At 37.8% G+C, this 20,694-nt stretch overlaps 1 protein-coding gene across 1 annotated transcript; it reads left to right on the forward strand.

Annotated features, from left to right (window-relative positions):
* The first annotated feature begins 2,023 nt into the window (after positions 1 to 2,023).
* LOC149937632 (uncharacterized protein F54H12.2-like) lies at positions 2,024 to 2,515 on the forward strand. The gene has a single exon (XM_090177569.1). It carries the CDS (start codon positions 2,024 to 2,026, stop codon positions 2,513 to 2,515), a length of 492 nt encoding a protein of 163 aa, XP_090033695.1.
* The last annotated feature ends 18,179 nt before the right edge of the window (positions 2,516 to 20,694 follow it).

The following is a 20,694-nucleotide window of genomic DNA, read 5'->3' on the forward strand; positions in this document are numbered from 1 at the left end:
AATTCAGAGCTTACCTCCCCGAAATTATTCAACTGGATGGACCATATGAAGTTGGATTAGCGGAAATAAGTTATCCTAGGACGTGGAACAACGTAAAAGAAGAACAGGTCGTAGAAGTGACGACTGACGACCTAAAAACGATTATAGCCATACCAGATTTTATAAATGCAAAAGAGATTATTATACCCATGGGAACTTTCTCCTCGATCAAAGAAATAATAGAAAAGCCAAAATTTCTTGAAACCGCCGTTTTTACATACAATAAACATTCGAAACGTGTTTCGATTGAATTAGAGAAGCACTTCTTCTGTTGATTACCTTCTGAAATTGCGATGATGTTGGGATTTACTCTTAATCGAGAAGCTTACGAAATCGGGAAATCTATGGTAGCACCCTACACAGCGGATATGAGTGTGGGCTTACTTTCTCTATTTGTTTATACCGACGTTATTAAAAATACCATCGTGGGCGACCAAAACGTCCCCCTCTTAAGGATAATTATCGTTAAAGGTCAATACGGAGAAACTATGGACGCGTTGTTCACACAACCTCACTATTTACCTGTCGCAGGTTCAAACATTCAAACCATTAAAATTAATATAATGGACGATTTGATAGATCCTGTTCGTTTTGAGTGTGGTAAGGTACACGTAACCTTACATTTAGACCGCGACGCGACTGGATTCCATTATTATATCAGGTGTAGTTAAATTTTCACGTCACTTTAGATTAGTTCAACGAATGACCAACACCATGAGACGAATGCACTATAACCCAGTTGTCAATGATTATGAAAAGTATTATTTGAATCAAGCTGGGTATGGAGGTATTCCTGTATATCACGGAGTAGGTGTAATGAGAGGTTACGGATTTGGAAATATTTTAGCTTCCGCCTTTCGAAGTGCTATGCCCATGTTAAAACGTGGTGCGGAATATCTGGGTAAAAAAGCAGTCGTTACTGGAGCGAAAGTCGTTACCGATGTTGCCAGTGGAATTCCAATCACAACCGCCCTGAAAAATAGAGTCATAACTGCCAGTAGAGAATCCATGTTATCAGTCAGGAACGAGGTCAAAGAAATGACGGGCTTAGGACTTAAAAGGAAGCGCTGTGCAACCCGTCGCACCACTTCCGTTGAATCCAAGAAGAAGAAAACAACGTTTCCTTCGTGTTCTGATAAATTCTCATAAACGTTATGGCTCTTTTACATCAACACTCGAGCGGATGTGTCAATTCGGAATTGGACCTTTTTCAAGTTCCGCTGACTCAGGCGGGTATCGTCAGCGGGGAATGGGTGGAATACAATCCCACTTCAAGCATTACCGGCAATTCAGGGTTAACATTTTACATTAGTGGAAATTCCGAAGCGTACGTAGACTTGTCACAAGCACTGCTACACGTGCAGGTGAACGTAACGAAACAAGATGGATCTTTTCCTGCTGCCCCGTAATCGCTGTTAACGGTACAGTTACCACACCTGCGGATAACATTGCACCCGTCAATTTATTTCTACAAAGCCTCTTTCCGGAAGTGCATTTATTTTTAAATGAAAAATCAGTTACTCCGAACGCTAATAACTATCCCTACAAAAGTATGATTCAAACAATGTTAACTTTTGGTGATTCGGCCAAAACTAGTCATTTGACTAGCTCCCTATTCTATCGGGACACGGCCGGACAATTCGACAATATTACAACAAACAAAGGTTACCTAAAAAGGGGCGAATTTGCCCAAAAGGGGACTATAGACATGATCGGTGTCGTTCATTTAGATATATGTCAACAACCTCGCTATCTTTTGAACCTAGTCGATTTGAAATTCGTTTTCGGAAAACCAAACGTAGATTTCTGTTTACATAGTGACGTCAAATGTAAGCTTAAAATTTAGTCGGCTTCTCTGTTCTTGAGAAAAGTAAAATTAATCCCAGAAATTCCTCTATCACACGCAAAAGTGTTACAAGTGGCCTGTGCGAAATACCCTATTACTCGCACCGAATGCACTTCCTTTTCGATTCCTAATGGAAATATGGGTGCGGTGCAGGATCATCTATTCACCGGACAAATTCCAAAGAAGGTCGTTATAGGGCTAGTGTCTCAGACTGCTTTTCTGGGTGACTTGAAGCTTTCCCCATTTAACTTCAAGCACTTCAATTTGAATCACATTGGATTGTACGTGGACGGGAGTAGCGTACCTCATAAAGCTCTTACCCCCAATTTCACAGAGAATAGTTACATACAGGCTTACGCTAATTTATTTCTTCCAACTGGACAATGGAATATAGACGAGGGCAATCAAATCAGTAGAGAAGATTACGTGGGAGGTAATTGCCTTTTTGTCTATGATTTGACGGCAGATTTAATTAACAACGCTAACCATTTTCATTTGGTCAAAAACGGAAATCTAATACTGGAAATTAAATTCGCTTCTCCCTTAACCGAAACTATCGCCGTAATTGTGTACGCAGAGTTTCAAAGTTTGATTGAGATTGATAAAAACAGAAACGTAGTCCTCGACTAATATTTATACGTTACAATTAACGAAAATTATGGAGCAGTATGGGTTCACCAGGGGATTATTTCGGGGTGTGTTTCCCGCGAACAAGTTACCCAAATTCGTTACCAAATTTCCATCCTTATTTATCGTTAACTCTGCCCCGTCACAGAGTATTGATGAACATTGGATAGTGTTATATTTCTCGTCTAAGCAAAACACAGGTATATCTCCCTTGAACATTGACAGAAAACATTACAGATTTTAAAACGGTCTAAAAGTGCATAATTGCCTTACAGAGTTCTTTGACAGCTACGGAAACCCACCTGACATGTTTCGCTTTAACGACTTTGTCGAAAGAAATAGTAAAACTGTTACTTTTAATTCTGTGCAACTTCAGGGTAATCAAAGTATGACATGTGGAGGCTTTTGTGTTTATAATTCGATTAATAGATGTAGGGGTGCAAGAATGTTCGATATTGTGAAAACGTTTTCGAAAAGTAAAGCTGTTAATGACGAAAAAATAAAACAATTTATGTATACCAAATATTTTATAAATTTTCAATAAGTTCATTTGTCTAATTTTTTTTATTACCAACCACCTCAAATCAAACTTTATTAAACATTTCAATCCAACGATGACCGCACGATAAGGTTTGGATTCCGTCCCCCAAAATGTACCGTTTGTTATCACAGGGATTAAGTGATAATTTGTTTTGGGTGACAGTAAACAAATCGTGTTTCAGGCTAACTATTCGTTTCATGGTGTGAATTGCAATGTTATTTCGTGTAAGACAGTTGAGGTAGTCTGAGTGCCGAATATGTTTTTTAACAACGTGCCTACAAACACCCTTGGCAGTTCTTTGATAGGATTGAATACATTTTAGGGCGAAGCCCAACGAACGATTGAATTGGAACAGACCCCATTTCGTCCTTCATCTTCTCAATAACCTTCTTTTTCAAGTCGCTGTGGGGAGGGTGATTAAGGGGGTAGTCTGAAAAGTCAAAAAGATGGGAGGACTTCTGAAAGTCTACGTAGTTGTCTTCAGTCTGAATTTCATATGTTAAACTATCAGTGTCCGTGAACGAGAGTTTCACTCTGCTCCCAAATTTGCCAAGCATGTGCTGGTAGTGGAATTCATACATGGCAAGTTTGAATAATTCCAAAACGGAGAAACCTGCGGGTATTGAAATAAAAATCCGGGACGTTCAAAACAAATCAATAAATTTTACGTTTTACCTGTATAGATTGGCCTAAGAGATTTCTTCTTCATGTGAACGCCCACGAGTTCGTTATGGAAAATCGTGAACTTCTAAAAAGCTGGAGAAGACGCTTTCTTAATGGCTCGTGCGGGAGTTTGTACGAGGTGGAAATCTATACGGTTGCGCAAGTTTTCCATTGTTTTACCTACCACAAAGAATATAACGAAAAATGAAACTTCTGAATAGTTTGAAATAAATGAACCTATCGTACCAAAAACACTTATTTTGGAGCTTGAATAGGTCTTTTTCGAAATCATTCTTCGCATCTTTTCTTCTGTCTGTGTTGAAATTTATGAATTTGCGTAACCAAGGTTCTTGATTAAAAGTCAGAATAATGTGTACTCGGGTGATTTTTAAACCCTTGGACACGTAATATTTCAGATTCCTGTATTGCACAACGTATCTCTCTTTTCTCATCAGACTGGGAACAAGTTTTGGTAAAGTATCTTTTAGGGGAAGGCTAAGATCTTGTAGCATCAGTGTGTAATATGGGGAAAACATGTCATTAGTAATTTTTCTGGATTCTGGAGCGAGGGGAAAGCAGTTGTGTTCTCCATGGAGCTTATCGGGGTAATCCAGGTCCACCTCCAATATGAATCCATAGGGGCTCTCATCAGATAATTATTGGTGTAGGATATTAGGTCTAGATGGTGTGGAATCCAAGCGAACTTACTCGTTGGCAGGTAATCTACCATAGAAAACCCATACAAATTGTTCATATCCAAGTACATGATGTAAGTACTTGGCTTGTTTGAATCATTAGTCTCCGGAATATATTTATTATTCGCTTGGGAAAACCGGTGGCTAATCATAGAAACTCCCCCTCTTATCCCACGTTCGGTCAATATCTTGAAGAAGTTCAAGCTCCACCTGGGTCATGTAGAGAGCAGCTTCCCATGCAAAACCTGGGCCTGTGAACGCGTTTGCACAATCGAGTTGATAATATTGGAAGCACATGGTCCTGAAACTTTCGAAGACATCAGCCAGTTGTAAAGTGTCAACCTGGACGTACAAATCATGCAGTTGTCCTGCGTATTTGGTAAAATAAAAATATACAAGCAAATTTAGATATTTTAGAATATTTATTATCTACCTAAGTTTTTTATGTTGAACGTCTTCCATAGTTGATGAATATTTTCAAAACCCTCGTCTGACAAGTGTTCCCCTGTGAAAGAGTTGTAAAACGATTCCCTGGGAGGGAGTTGCGTTTCCTTAAACCTTTCAAACTGCTGATATAGTCGTAGGGATAGGTCAATTTTTTCAGTTAGTGCGTGACTTGATTGGGTAGGTAAACTGAATTGAGAATGGGAAAAGAATTAATTCCACCCTTTGCCAAATTGAAAACGAGAGTTTCGAGAGATGCCGGCATGAATCGAATAGAATCGATAAAGCGTAGTCGTCCAACAGAAAAACTAATGTAGTTCTCAGTGGTAGAGGGAATACAATTGATTTCTACATACTTTTTCAGTCCAAGCCTTTGAAATATTAAATGGGAATCATACCTAGAAAGAAATAGCGTTTCCAAAAATGTTCAATTACCAAACTGGTATTCAATTACTAAAACAGTTATTGTTGATAATGGATAGTAGTTGTAGATGAACTAACCAAGATAAATTATGCATAATGACAGGTGTAAACGTTCCCACTCGTAGTTTCAGATTGCACGAATTATGGGTGATTCCGCGAAATCGACCTGAAAGCGAAAAGTTTTGATAAAACAAATTTGTTTAAGGAATTCGAACTTATTTACCAGAATAATGACAATGATCTTTAACTGGTGGATCTTCTAGAGTGAGAACACCCGAGCAAACGTAACAATGTGTAGCTTTGCGGCACAATTCAAGTTCACCATCAGTGAAATTCATTCGAACATTCCTCTTTAATAAGTTGGTGATAATGTCCTGTTCCACGAAAAGACTCTCTTAAAATACGTCAATGGTGTCCGTTCCTCTATACGTCACTGGGGCATTGGGTGTACCTAAAATATAAAATGTCAACAATTTTTAGTACATTATGGTCCCACGACCACGAAGCTAAATCCACAAGCGATATGTTCCGCAATTTTTGTAGTAGATGAAACGTTTGAGTTGGGTGGACGGGCTTTGATGTTTTTGATTATAGATTCAAAGTCGCAATAGATTACATATGGTACCTATGAAGTTATTTTTAAAGTATAATGGACCAAGAAGAGTCGGAAATACAACATACCTTTTTCAGCCAACCAAACTTGTTAAACTTCAAAATTGGTTCTTTCAGCGGCATTTTAATCCTTTGCGCATCATGAATGCTGCAATTTTGAACGTGTTCTTTCAGGTTCTTCCCTGAATTGGTTCCGGAAAAACGATGTAAACAATACCGACAAATGTGTGCTTTCCCATTATGTTTGGTGTTACTAGATAATAATATACTGAGGTTCCGAATTAGACAAAAATGATGTTTTCCTCTGTTCACCAAAATAATAGGGCCACTTGCCTATCTTCGGTCACTTTGTTATCGCTGATATGTCGAGGAAAGACTATATCTTTTTCCAAACCGAAAACATTGATTGATAGATTGTTTAATTTCTCAATATTTTTAATTTTGTTCTGATTTAATTCGAAGGGGAATGATATAATAGAGCAGTCAATTTCACTTTCAAATCGTTTGTAGTTGGAAACTCTGTCTCTGTTGATCTCTACAGGGTGAAGTTTGGCAAGAAGGTACCAAAGAAAACATTTATTGTCTTTAGATTTAATATTTATAACTCCTAAGCAATTGCGAAATTTAGTTGGAAGCTCAATAAAAGTCCCGCCAACCAGTGGTGTATAGGTAATAATGTCCAATTGCAAATGTAAAACGTGGTCAACCGCCCACCCGCTACCAACACCCTCAAATTCGTCCATAGCATGGGTAAATTTGCTCCACACTAACCTCTACTTGATTGGAAATTTCCTCAGCCATAAGAGAGATTTGATTTTTTCCGCGAAAATATGGTAACGCTTCCACATCGTCACCATTATTTAGTTGTCGAGTATACTGTGTTCGAATAAAAATATTCCACTTAATGCCGTTTCTTTTTTTTAATTGACTAATCAAATAATTAATTAAGGCTGTCTTTATTGGTAATAATAGCGCTTGCACGTCCGTTTGAATATCCTTCGGCGTATAACGCAAACTCACACTGGAGTTTTGGAGCGCTGATTCCTCAGAAACAAGTTCGAGAAAATTATCGTCAAGATTCTCTAGCTCATCCACAACCAGTGGCTCAGGTTCCGGTGGAGGTAGAGAAAGTACTTCCAATCTTGCATGCACTCTAGAATGGCGGTGCAATCTATCTTGACGCGAAAACAATTTCCCGCAGGCGTTGCAAGACAATTTTATTTTTTCGTGAACTTCAAGTATATGTCTATTTAACGTAAACGTTTTTGAAAAATATCTGGAGCAAATGTGGTATGAAACCATTGTGGTGTTCCCAGAAGTTTCTAGCTCAAATAGATTTTCCAACTACAAGCCTCGTCTCCGCATATGCAATATTTGTATCTTTTTATAATCTGAAGAGATCATTGATCAATACCCTCTATTCTATACCACTTAACCATAAGCAGATTTGTTGAAATAATGGTTTATTCGCTTGATTCTCAATTCCAAAGTACTTTTATCTTTTCTGATAAAATAAAGTCAATTGCGATTTAGTAATTTTGTTTGTCTCAAAGTATTTTGAAAAAATGTTGAATAGGTTTTGGGTTAGTTGGGAAATACATTAAGTGGTTTAAAGATATTATGGAGTTTTACAAATAGTATAAAAGGCAAACTCTCAGTTAAAGGAAGTTATATTCTCTTCAACGTCTTTAAGTAATTGTCGAATATTTTTAAACACCATGACTACCGTGAACAAACAAATTGCAGTTACTATACTTAGATATAGTACAACTTTGGGTCCAATAAACGGTCTAGCCCATTTACCACCCTCGACGTTTAGGATGTTTGACGTGATTGTTCAAAAGGTGCATAGACGATTTTGGGTGAAATATGTCCGAAATGAAGAAATCTGTTAAATTGACGTACATCTACCCTATTATCCTAATTTTACCAACATCCGGACAAAATTGGGAATTGGAGCCAAATTCATAAAGGTACTTAAACTAAGTTTTAAATTAGTCCTGTAGTGAATATTGTCATATTAATATATTGTTTGATGAGGGTTGATCTACCAGATCCTACGTTCACGGCGGATGAAAATGTCTACACTGACTACGTGATGACAACTGGAACACCTTTAACAGTTGAAGCTGTACCAGTTTCTCGAGCGACTTGTGTGTTAGGAGACGTGGCTGTGAGCGGTCCATCTGGAGCACCTAAAAAGAGAAAGGGTAGTACCTCGAAAACGGGCATGTCAAAGAAAACCAAACTGCTCGGCTCAGTCGTGAGCTCGGCTGTGAGCTCGGCTGTGAGCTCGGCTGTGAGCTCGGCTGTGAGCTCGGCTGTGAGCTCGGCTGTGAGCTCGGCTGTGAGCTCGGCTGTGAGCTCGGCTGTGAGCTCGGCTGTGAGCTCGGCTGTGAGCTCGGCTGTGAGCTCGGCTGTGAGCTCGGCTGTGAGCTCGGCTGTGAGCTCGGCTGTGAGCTCGGCTGTGAGCTCGGCTGTGAGCTCGGCTGTGAGCTCGGCTGTGAGCCCGGTATTGAATGGGGATGAGCAATTTCAGCGTCTCGTTAATTTAGAGAAGTTTGCGAAGTCAGATTTGGATAAGGAAGCCCCTATTTTTCCTGAGTCGGATTCTGATGATTCTGTTAAGGACTCAGATAACTAATTAAAATAAAAAATGTCTTCCTACTTACTAAAAAAATTAAATTTACATGTAATTTCTTTCTTTGAAATAAAACAAATTGCTATCATGCTTTATTAGAAAATACATCTCAAAGAATCAAGAAACACGTTTACTTACATTTCGGTATTCTCGAAGTTGTTTGTTATTCCAAAGAAGTGATGATTTAAAGGCGAGAGCGTTGAGTTTTTATAGTGATGAGACAAACAAAATGACTAAATCACAAATGACTTTTTATTTTATCGGCAAAAGGATAAAAGTACAGTACATTGGAATTGAGAAAGTTTTATTGTGTATTATTTTTCCATTGTGATATTTTATACACCTTATACACAGAGCAATTATCGTCTTTATTTTTGTGGTATTTACAAACAATTGGACATACGTCCCCAGGTAATTTATATAATTTTTGAAACCCCAAATCTTCAACATTAACAACAGTATTCGCCACAAAGGCCTAAATGCCGAAATACCACACTTGAAAATAAAAAAAAATATTACAGGCAAACTCTTACGAGGCGAGGAATATTTTGGCTTGCCAACTTGTTATTATGTTAAATATAAATTTCAATTTTCCTTTACATTTTCGTTCTAATTTCCGTATCCCCACATATACGAACATTGGCGCACCGAGGGGGGGGGGGCTCGTTTAGACTTAGTTGTCTTAATCTCCTGAAATAGTTCTTTTACCAACTTCCTACTCAAACTTCTCAGTTCGAATGAAATGTATATACTCCCATTCAATCCTTGTTTTAGGTTATCGTCCAAGAGAACACCTATTTCACGTTAAAAACCACAGCGACCCAAAATAAATAACAAGAAAACTAACTTATGTTATTCAATAAATTTGCGAAATTCATAAGCGGATTAAAAAAAATAATTGTCCCAGCTGTAGTTGATATAAACAGTGTGCAAGACGTTTTCAAGCAAACGCTTATTCTTCAAATTTATTGTGGTTCTGTTAAAATAAGCTTACGTTTAACTGAGCTTTAAGGTTTTTAAAACCACAAGGTGATGACAAATAGATTTTTATAGAGATGTCTATTATGCGTAAGCTAAAATAATATGCTTCCCATAAAATCAATGGATGTTAAACATTTCATTATTACAAAATCTAGAATTTAGTATCGCAGCAGTACAGACCAAACATAATAATTTGATTAAAAAATTCTTTTGCGAAAGCTTTGCTTTCTATTAAACTTTGGAAGAAATGCGGAGGAAATAACTGACCTTTTTTTCCAGTGGTCGTCTGTAGTCGACGTATTTAAAATCCCATTTAGAAAATACTTAAATACTGATATGTTAGCAAAGCAAATATACAAATGAATTTCTACAAAGTAAATTCAATGGTTGTGATTTTACAGGTTTCCTTGTTAGCCTCACAATAAGAATAAAGCTACTTTCCGTCTACCACCTAGCGTTCAAAAACTACAAATTCTAAAACCGTCAAAAATTTCACAATATTTCTGAAATTCACAAATAACAACGATCTCCAACGAGAGATTACATAGAGAAAATTTCATTTTTCTAGAAGGTATAGGTTTTGAGAAAAACGCCTGGGCCGATTAAATGGAGACACCCTGTAATATATTAATCAATGATGTTATGGTAACTCTTTCATTTCGGTTGGTGTATTTGTTTTCGGATACGCAGAATGTTTTTTATATATAATTCGTTGCTGATTCCGGGAAATTCCGCGAAATGGTTCATTTTTGGAAGAACCTTTGTGGCGTTTATTTTGTTTATCTATTAATTTTTAAGCTTGTTTACTTTTCCGCGATATGGGTAATTTATGATGGAACCTTTAAATTCTTTGCGTCGTGTCCTGGAAGTAATGCGGTTTAATTGTAGCTACGTCGAAAGTTCGTAATTTATTTTACGGGTGTGTTAAAAACTTATTTGACGTTTGTTGATATACGAGCAGTCGTTAAGTCTTCAATATTCGTATTTGTATTAATTTATTGCTTGATTGCGTTATTATATTTTTCTATTGGTTATTTTGACTCTGAAGCCTGATCGATTGCGTTATTATTATATATTTTCTATTCGTTATTTTGGCTCTGAAGCCAGATCGATTGCGTTATTATTATGTATTTGCTATTCGTTAGTCATTATGTAAGTAAATGTCAGTAGTCGGACGTCTGCCGGACAAGGTTTTAGTGTTAAATTAATGGTAAGTAAGTTGCAAAATGAATGGATCGAGCTTCTACATTAACGTAGAATTGTTTTAGTTATGAACGTTTGAATTGTGTGTGCGCGAATGTGTATGATTGTAAGACTTAAAGTGCTTGTTTGTGTTGACTGTTTTGAGGGACGAACTGCAATTTTTCTTATTTGAAGTTAATGTGGTTTGGTAAATTAATTTTGAATTACTAACTTAATCTAAAGAAGAATAAACTTTTGTCTTTGTGTTTTCCATTTTCCACCCTTTACAAGTTTACATAGAGCTTTGGCAATCTCGAACCAAATTAACTTTCGATGTAGCGGCAACGGGAATATATCCTCGTAAATTTATCGTGCGGGGCTTGGTGAAATATATAACCTTGAAATTAAATTCTTAGTTTTTCAGTCTGTTTTATTTATTTTTTCATTAAAAAGAATCGCCGGTATAACAATTTTAAAAATTTATTTTAATTATAATAAACAATATTCTAAAGGTTTGAATGGAACCGGGATTAAATTTTCAGGACGGTGCTCTAAATTCCTGGGGTAACTCTTAATGTGTCATGTTCAGTGGTTAATACGCCTAAGTGCAAACTCTTTCGTGGAGAGGTATACAGTGCGTCTTAACTTGATCGGCTCAGGCGTTTTTCTCAAAAACTGTAGTTGCTAGAAATGTGAAATTATCAGGAGATACTGTCAGTGCCCTCAGAAAAATCGTGAAAATTTCACAGTTTTGAAATTTATATTTATTGAACGATAGGTGGTAGGCGAAACTTTTCAATCAACAGGTTGTAGAGCGTTATCGAAAACCTTTTATGAAATTGGTTTGGTCAAAAACGGACAATTTTTCATTGAAATAATACGCCATGAATAAAAATTGGTACACCCAAAAAGGTTTACAGCTCATGAAAAAGAGAGAAACCTATCTAATTTGAAATGATCGTATGTTTGTGAAGATAAAAAAGAACTGTTTTACAAGCCAAATCATTTTAAATAATTTTCTAGAAAAATACAATTTACATAGTAGAATTAAATGAGGTTCAATAATTGCACCGTTCCTCTGCAATACAAATACGTGCGCGATGAAGCATATTTTGAAAAGAAGCACGGACCATCTCGGGAGCTACGAGTTGGAACGCTGCGATGATTCTCTGCCATATAGCTTCTTCGTTAGTGACAGGCGTTTTATACTCTTCCTTGACGAATTCCCACAGGAAAAAGTCCGGCGGTGCGAAGTCTGGGGACCTCGGAGGCCATCGTACTTGCCTATCCATCGCCCAGGGAACTCGTTGGTAATGTACTGCACGGCGTATCTTTCTTGGTGGGCGGGTAAACCGTACTGCTGGAACCAAAAGCGTAGGACGTCGACTAATGCCACATCTTCCAACTCGCCTGCGACTTCATTTTGTAAAATGGCCAGATAGTTCTGCCCATTGAGTCGACGCGGAAGCAAAATGTCCCAATAACACGATCTCCCAGAAGACCAGCCCACACTTTTAAACGGAATTGTACCTGATTGTGGTGTGGAAATCCATCGTTGTGGAAATTCGTTGTTTAGGTAATCTCTCTCGGCTCTGTGGTAATCAGGCGGGCACCGTCTTGCTCGTTGCGCCAACGGCAGTTCGTCAAGTTGTTGTTCTAGCTCATTTCTCAAGAACTCTCAACTTACCATTTTGCGGTAAGAATACTGGACCAATAAAACGGTTTCCAACAAGACCTATCCAAACATTCAAGTGCCCAAATTGAAATTGGTGAGGGTATTCATATCCCCAGTGTGGATTTGTGTCTTCCCAAACATGATTATTTTGTGATTGTAAGGGCTGTCTCTTGCAAACGGGGATTTATCCGAGAAAATCATGTTGAAGAGGAATTTTAAACGAACCGAAGGTACCAAAGAGCTTTTCTTCAGAAAGGTCAGTTGTTACAAAAATCGTTTAAAAAATCCTATTGGGTTTTATACTCAAAATTATTGTTGTTTTTCTTCTTAAATATCTGTTAGAATTAACCTATCGAAAATTAAGAGGGTAAAGTTTGGCGTCGGAAGTAAAGCTAAAAAAAAAAATATTTCCCGTTAATCTTTCTCAGTCGGAATTCGTTTTTTTTTTACTAATTAATTACACGGAGAAGCTAGGGTAACCTAGGAGGGTCCAATAACCCTCCTAGGTGAACATTTTTACAGTCCGAACGCTCGACGAAAAGACGGAACAAAAAAACGGAGGCGGACCTCTAAGATATTCGCCTTCGGTTTTGTTATCACCTAAGGGGGTGCGATACCAATAACTTTCTTCGGTGCGAACAATTGACGGATTACGGTAAGTCCAGTTCCAAGAACATATGCACATGCGAACGCTTTATGGTACCTTCTTTTCTTAAAATATTAGGAAATACTGAAAAACCCAAAGGAAAAGCCCACTTTAACAATTTTCGTTGTAGTTTAAGTACAAATGTGTCACGAGGACATTAAAAGGTGATTAGCAACCTGGTTTGGCGGCCGAGCGGTTAAAGGCGTCCCCCAAGAGAAGATGATTATGAAATTAACGACCATTTAGAGGATGATGATTACGAATTTAATAACAATTAAGAAGATGATGATTATGACGGGAGGATTTTGATGATAATGTAGAGTGCGACAATGTTAATATAACAGTATTCTGGCGGGAACAAAACATATATGAATGTAAACAACCTTTCATTTGGGGACGAAATAAAAACTGCAATAGCACGCGCAATAGCCAACGCCATCTGGTGGTAGTATACATTACCACCAGGTGGCGTTGGTTTTTTTAATAGTAGGTGGTGTACGCTTTTTTATTTCAGGTATAAATTGAACAGTTGATAATTTATTTTTAGTTGGATCGAAAACTGCCGTTGTTTCCAGACGTCTTCACTTCAAGTTAAAGATCTCGTTTAGGAACTTCCAAGCCACTTTTCTTGTTGAACATTTCGGACCAATTGTCGCTACTTGAAAAGTATATCGAAGTACTTTATTATACACGAAGAAATTTGTAAAGAACGTGGAACGGTGTAACGATGTGCATTCGGGTTTGATGGAGTTAAAACAATCACGGTGTTAAAAGACAAATTTAAATGCCTTGAGATAAAGCAAGAAACCGCCCCCGCAATAATTATTGAGGATATAAAAAGTGGTTTTAATCGAGACAATAAAGGGCTATACTCGGAAAATTTGGAACTTCAGCCTTCGTTTAAAAAACCAAATTTTGACAACCTGATAATTTACGCCGACAATGCTTTCGACAATACTTTAGCAGCATTAGAATTTTTAAAACGGCAAAAACTTCCGTATTATTTGCGACAAGATTCCACATTAAAAAAGCATTTTTATTCAAAATTTGCAAAATCGGATCGTGCCCGTTTTACCTTAGAAAACTTTAAATATAAGCCAATCAATGGGTGCAATCTAAGGAAGAGGGTGCAGGTTTTGGGGGGAGCGACTGGTCTTGGGAAGACTGAATACGCAATGGCGCATTTTCGCAATACTTTAATTATAAAACATCAGGACGATTCTAAAAAGTTTGTAGACTCTGTAACTGATGGTATCATTGTTGACGACGTCGGAACACATGAAGGAAGCCGTTACGGTTTTTGAATTTCTTGGGCATGAGTCACTCACATACGTACATCGAAGATCGTATGCACCAATAATTTAAATCTCTTTTGGCCCAAACATATCGAAGATTAGACTAAAACTAGCGTGCAAACGCAGGATTGTAATTCGGCACATTACTGAAAAAATATTTGAAGCAGGCCGTGTTGTTTCGGACGAATGCGATTTTGAGGTGGACGATCCTAACATGCAGTTGAGAGACGAGTACAATGAAGATAGTAACTTTGATTTAGATCTTGAAGACAGCGTGCTAAAAGTATTGGAATTGGGTGCGAAGGATGATCAAGTAAAGACTCCGAAGCAGAGTGTAGCTCTCCGAAGGAAGATGAAGGTAATTTAATAAATGTCCGACATGAATGGATGGCACGGCAATGCCAAAGACAAAGATGGTTCAGACAACAACAAAAATGACAGCTGTGATCCCAAATCTCCAAAAAATGTCGCTCTGGATGATTCCCCTAATTCCTGTGACTTAGGATAACAAATCGAGGATGGTTTTATGAAAGTTTTTGACCTCGCAGCAGGAATAGTTGAAGACCAAAAAGAGGCGCATGAAACATAATTAGAACGATCTAATGAGGAGAAGAAATTGCAAGAAAGAAAGATGGTTAGGGGAAAAGGAATTAGAAAAAAATTGGCGAAGGAAGCCGAAAAGCTAGAAAGGGAGTAAGAAGAATGGTTAACATATATATGTAATATATATGATATATATATATGATATATATATGATATATATATATATGATATATATATATATGATATATATATATATGATATATATATATATGATATATATATATATGATATATATATATATGATATATATATATATGATATATATATGATATATATATATATGATATATATATATATGATATATATATATATGATATATATATATGATATATGATATATGATATATATATATGATATATGATATATGATATATATATATGATATATATATGATATATATATATGATATATATATATATATATATATGATATATTTCATGTATATCATTTATATCATGTATATCATGTATATCATATATAAAAAAGATTTTTTTTGACATTCCGAAGAGCAATATAATATATAATATTTTTCTTTTGACTAATTCCCCTTAAAGTTTTTTGTATATTAATTAATTTCATATATATTTTCTAACCACTTTGTTTTTTACGATATAATATTTTGTTAAGTACCTTATAGTCTATTTTATTTAATTATTATTTGTTAAATAAATACTGATTTTAAACTTAAAAAATGTGTTATGTTTAATTTTAAAAATTGATGTTATGTATCAAATTTCCGTGTTGTCTTTCTAATGCCGAAAGCCACTAACATTTGTAATCATAGTTAATTTTTGTATCTTAAAGCAAAAATTTGTTGTTTGTATTATAAAGTGTTATAGTAAAATGGTTTTTTTTAGTCTTTTTTATAAATTTTGGTTATTTGATTTGAGTCTGGGATTTAGTGGCCGTGACGGTTTCATTGTTTATATTATATCCATTTGGTAAGTATCTCGCTGAATTAAAGACGGCTTTTATTTAAAAAAGGTGAGTATTGTCTTATTTATGTAACAGGAAAAGACCTTATCTTTATTTTCGGGTAGGCAGCTCTTGTCGCGAGGACGGACGGGATTATCGACGGATGGACGGCGAGGGAAGAAGGAGCTAAATGGTAAGTGAGTAATTTTATGTATTAAAGTTTAAGGTAAGGTAATAATTTTGTATGTTTCTTTTCAGGGAGACGTGTATTGACAACGGTGACCCTGTAAAAAGGGGGAATTTATATAGTGGTTGGTAAACCTGTAGGATTGGGTGAAATTTAGTTAGTTGTTTGTTACCCTCTAGAATTGGGTTACATTTACTTAGTGGTTGGTGACCCTGGATAATTGGGAGTATTAAAGTAGTAGTTGGTAACCCTGTAAAGCGGGGATAAGTGAGATTGATGTTTATTGCTTTTCGACTATGGGGAATTATTGGCTGTTATCAATTCAATTTGGGGAGTGGTTGGTAAACTTGTAAAATGGGGAGAATTGAGATAGTGGTTGGTAAACTTGTTGGTGGGGTAAAAAAGAGTGTATTTAACTAACAGAGGGCGTATTACCCCTTCGCCCCGCGCCTATATCGATTATTATTTACGATACGTAGCAGTGCGTCGATGGCAATAAGTAAAAGAAAGATGATGATATCGGACAGTAATTAGGATGCTCAATGAAATTCTCGATTGAAATGCTTTTATTGACAGATAATAATAACACAAAAAAATTCAAAAATAAACAAAAATTTAAAATTGGGATTTCTTACTCAAATCTGGCGTATCTTCGGGATACCTGGCTGCAATGATAATGGTTATACACTCAAAATGGGGGCGATTAAATAAAATAGAGAAATAACTGGCGTTAGGCGCTTAAATTTAATATTATAATATTATTTATCGGGGAGAGCAACGTGGACAACTTTATTTCTTTGTGGCTGCTCTTCGATTTTCGGGTTTCCGGATTACGCAAGACACACGCACACTTGCTTCTAAAGAAGGGGAATGGAACCCAGGAATGTCCTTTGCCAGTGGAATGATACTTTGACGACAGTGTATTTGGAGGGGTGCCTTTGGTTGACTCGATCTGCTGATAGTTTTTTCCACACCGGGGAAAATGTTCTTGGATTTAGGGATTTATTTCAAATTAAACATGATGGGCATTTCGCTTCTTTTGGGTTGTGCATTATGCATCTTTTATTGGCACATCGGGGACTACGTTCTTAGGATATCGCGGCCTAAGCCCGGACTGCTTTGGGGATCTCTTCTAGTTCCGATTCTGTTCCTGTCCAAAAAAAAACTTAACTTCTCCTTTGCGTTCTCTGGTTCTGTTCTTCTTTCGTCTAGGGAGGGTGGAAAAGTTGGGTGTCGGAAGTGTAGGCTTGGTAGTGGATTTTTCTGGTGGTCATATTTTCTTGGGGTTTGGAAGGCGTTGTTATTATATTGGAGGGGTCTCTGTTACTACCCCTTTTGGGTGAATGTATTTTTTTCCTTGGCAACTAAATTTCGGGGATTTTTCCAAAGCCAAATATGACTTTTCACGCTGTAAGGCAGGGGTTAGATCGGCCGCTATATAGTTTGCGTGTAGAAGGGGGGGGAAATTCGGACGCTCTTTCTGTTTGGAACTGTCGCCTCATGGTGCAACCTGGCATTCTAGGTTTCTTATCTACTTTTCTGGGCGCCGGATTGTCTATCTTGGGGAAAGTAACATGAAAGTGGGACAATGAATAGAATGGATTCGCTAAACTATGGTTTTTAAATAGACTTTTCAGTTTTATGGGTTTTTTAAATTTAATTTTAATATTTAGTATTTTAAATTACTATTATTTTCTAGGATTTTCCTGGGGCTTTCTAACCATACCACGCATGACATACCAAGTATCGTAGGAGTTAAACAGTCTCATTAACATTCATAAATGGGATACATAACACTACAAAAAACATAGACTTAACATTTAACAAACGAAACAATTTAATATTTATGATAATGATTATGATTTTATAGGTTTTATTTTAACTAGGGGTTTTAAATTGTTTATTTTATTTAAATTTGATAAACATTTAATTATGTTTATAGGGGCTTAATGGTAACTAACTTTATTTTTGAATTTTGTTGTTGGCTTACTTATGGTTATTTACGTTTATTAGTACTAGGAGAGATCGATTTGTTTCATTTTTATCCCGTTATGCGGGATTTCAGTTTTTATTTGGTATTAGAGAGAAAAAAATAAACAACATTTACAACTTTTCTTCCTGGATGGAGGGCATTTAATTAAAAAAATGAAAGGTTGAAAAAAACTTCTCGCCATATGGCGCCACAAGGGGTAACATATGGGGGGTTCCTCACAGTTCATCCCAAACGTTAATCGGAGGTATTGGTGGATTTGTCACGGGGGGCTTGGTTCTCAGTTGGTTCGCATTCCGAGGTTTGGTGACCAGTTCGTCTGTAATTATTGTGGCAGCGTGGGCGGGCTGGTTGTATTCCGGAGGCGTCGTTGGCGTCGCCGTTGTGGGTGTTGAAGTGACGGGGGGTTTGCGTACTCCGATGGGGAATCCAATCCGCCCGTCGGTTGATGCCGCTTTGATTTACTTATAAGTTGTATGGGTAGTTGGCATACTGTGGGTTGATCTGGCTGGTTGGGGGTTGTTCCACTATGTAGGTATAGGGTTGGTTTGGGTGTATGCGTATTCGTGGTGTGGTTCTTCTCGACGCACTGAAGAGTTGTGGGGTGGTTAATGGTCGGATCGGTAGTTGTCTCTGATTAGGGGGAGGGGGTGTAGTCCTCTTCCTCGTCCTCGTTGGTTTGCTTAGAGGGGGATATGGGCAGCTAAATGGAATATATTAGGGTCTTCTATTTCTGCTTCGGGTCGGGGGCATGGCCCTAGAGGGGCCTCTTGTTCTGTTCTGATGGGTGCCTTAGCATTGGGGTTTTGAACCCATGGGTCCCAATCCCAATCTATATCACCATTCTCGTCGTAATACTCGCTCCCGGCCGGTGGTGGGTTGTGATTTGGAGCTACGCTGGGGATTTCGTCTGATTCATAGGGATCAGTTATTCCTTTTTTTCTTTGGCTATGTCGTCGACGTCTAGCCCTCGGGGTATGTTAGATCTGTCTCTGATGATCACGTTGAGGGCTGTAGTTATTAACTTATAATCGGCTTCTATAAACCGTGTCTCGACCATCGGGATTGTTTCAAAAGTTATGAATGTTCTTGCGTGGGCTATGGCCTCTTCTACGTCGTTGGATGCTGATGGAGATAAACATTGAATTACAGAAAAATGCAGTAATGGTTGACAATTGGGGCAATAGTAACTGAGATTCATCTCTATGATCGTGGGGTCGATGGCGAGGAATAGTACGTGGTTCCAGTCTTCGCAGTTGTCACATTGGACCCATTTTATGGGGTCATCTTTTCGGAGGTTAAATGAACAATAAGGGAGAGCGCACTTTTCTTCTAGTTCGAAGTTACGCGCGGGGAATACCGGCGTTTGTTGCGTCGATATCCGCGACCAAGAGGGCGAACGCGAACGGCTAACGCCTCGGTCGGCGGAGGGAGAGTTTGCGTTATGGTTACAGCGCGCGTGTTGGCGGTAGAGGGGGGCGAAAATTTGTCTAGGGAATTGTCTGAATATCGGCCTCGGCAGGAGAATCAATGCTTTCATCTCTCTGCTCGTTGGGGGGAGGGGTAAGAACGTATCTTTCTAGGTAGGGGGTTACTGTCCTTTTCGTTTACTTGAGTGGGCCACGTGCGTTCATGAAATATTTTCAATTGTTCAATATGATAGGTCCCAATTTCATCTCTGGATTCGGGGTCTGATACTACGTACGCTAAGTTGTTGAGTCTAGCTGCGACAATATATGGTCCTTCAAATTTTGGAGCGAATTTACGGGAAGTATGGGAACGCGCTACGGATTGTATATGGGTTCTAACCCAGACTAATTGTCCTATATTGAGATTAAGAGGGCGTGTTCTTTCGTCATAATGCGCTTTACTTATATCTTGGGCATTTTTCACTCTGTTTTTAACTTATTTATACGCTGCATGCAATTCTTGAGTAAACGGAGTGGGGTCATTGTTTGTTTCATCTAATTCAAATGGGAGGGGGTCACCAGGTAACCGCGCTTCTCGGCCAAAATTTAAATAAAAGGGAGAGAAACCAGTGCCATCATTTGGGCTACTGTTCATAGCTAAGCGTAATAAAGAAATATTTTGGTCCCAGTCACGGTGATCATTACCAATATAGGTAGCTAACAGACGACCGACCACTGGATTATAGCGCTCTGTGGCGTTACTTTGGGGATGATAAAGGCTGGTAAAACTATGTTTAATTCCTAATAGGGTATTCACTTCTCCAAAAATATCGCTGATAAATTGGGGTCCATTATCGGAAATTATACGAAGGGGCATTCCATATCTGCATATTACTTGATCTAGGAAGGCTTTTGCTATATTCACGGCGGTTGCTTGAACTAGGGGTATAATTTCGATGGCTTTTGTAAAGTAATCTACCATAACTAATAATTGAGTGTTACCAGAAGGGGAAGGGGGGAACGGTCCAATGAGATCTAACCCAACTAATTCCCATGGCCTATGCAGGATACAGCTCATCATTAAACCTGCCTTTTTTCTTCTCTCGGTCTTGGTTCTTTGACATATTACGCAAGTGCGAACATACTCTTCTATCTCCCTTCTCATCCCTTCCCAATAATATTTCGCTTTAATTCGGTGGTAGGTTTTATCCATCCCCATAGGTCTCAAAGAAATTTTTCTTTGCGGAAGGGGGTACTACTAGCCGGGGATAAAAATCGTTC

This window comes from Leiobunum rupestre, chromosome 6 (genome assembly GCF_980474605.1).
Source record: "Leiobunum rupestre chromosome 6, qqLeiRupe1.1.hap1, whole genome shotgun sequence".
Classification (NCBI taxonomy): domain Eukaryota; kingdom Metazoa; phylum Arthropoda; class Arachnida; order Opiliones; family Sclerosomatidae; genus Leiobunum; species Leiobunum rupestre.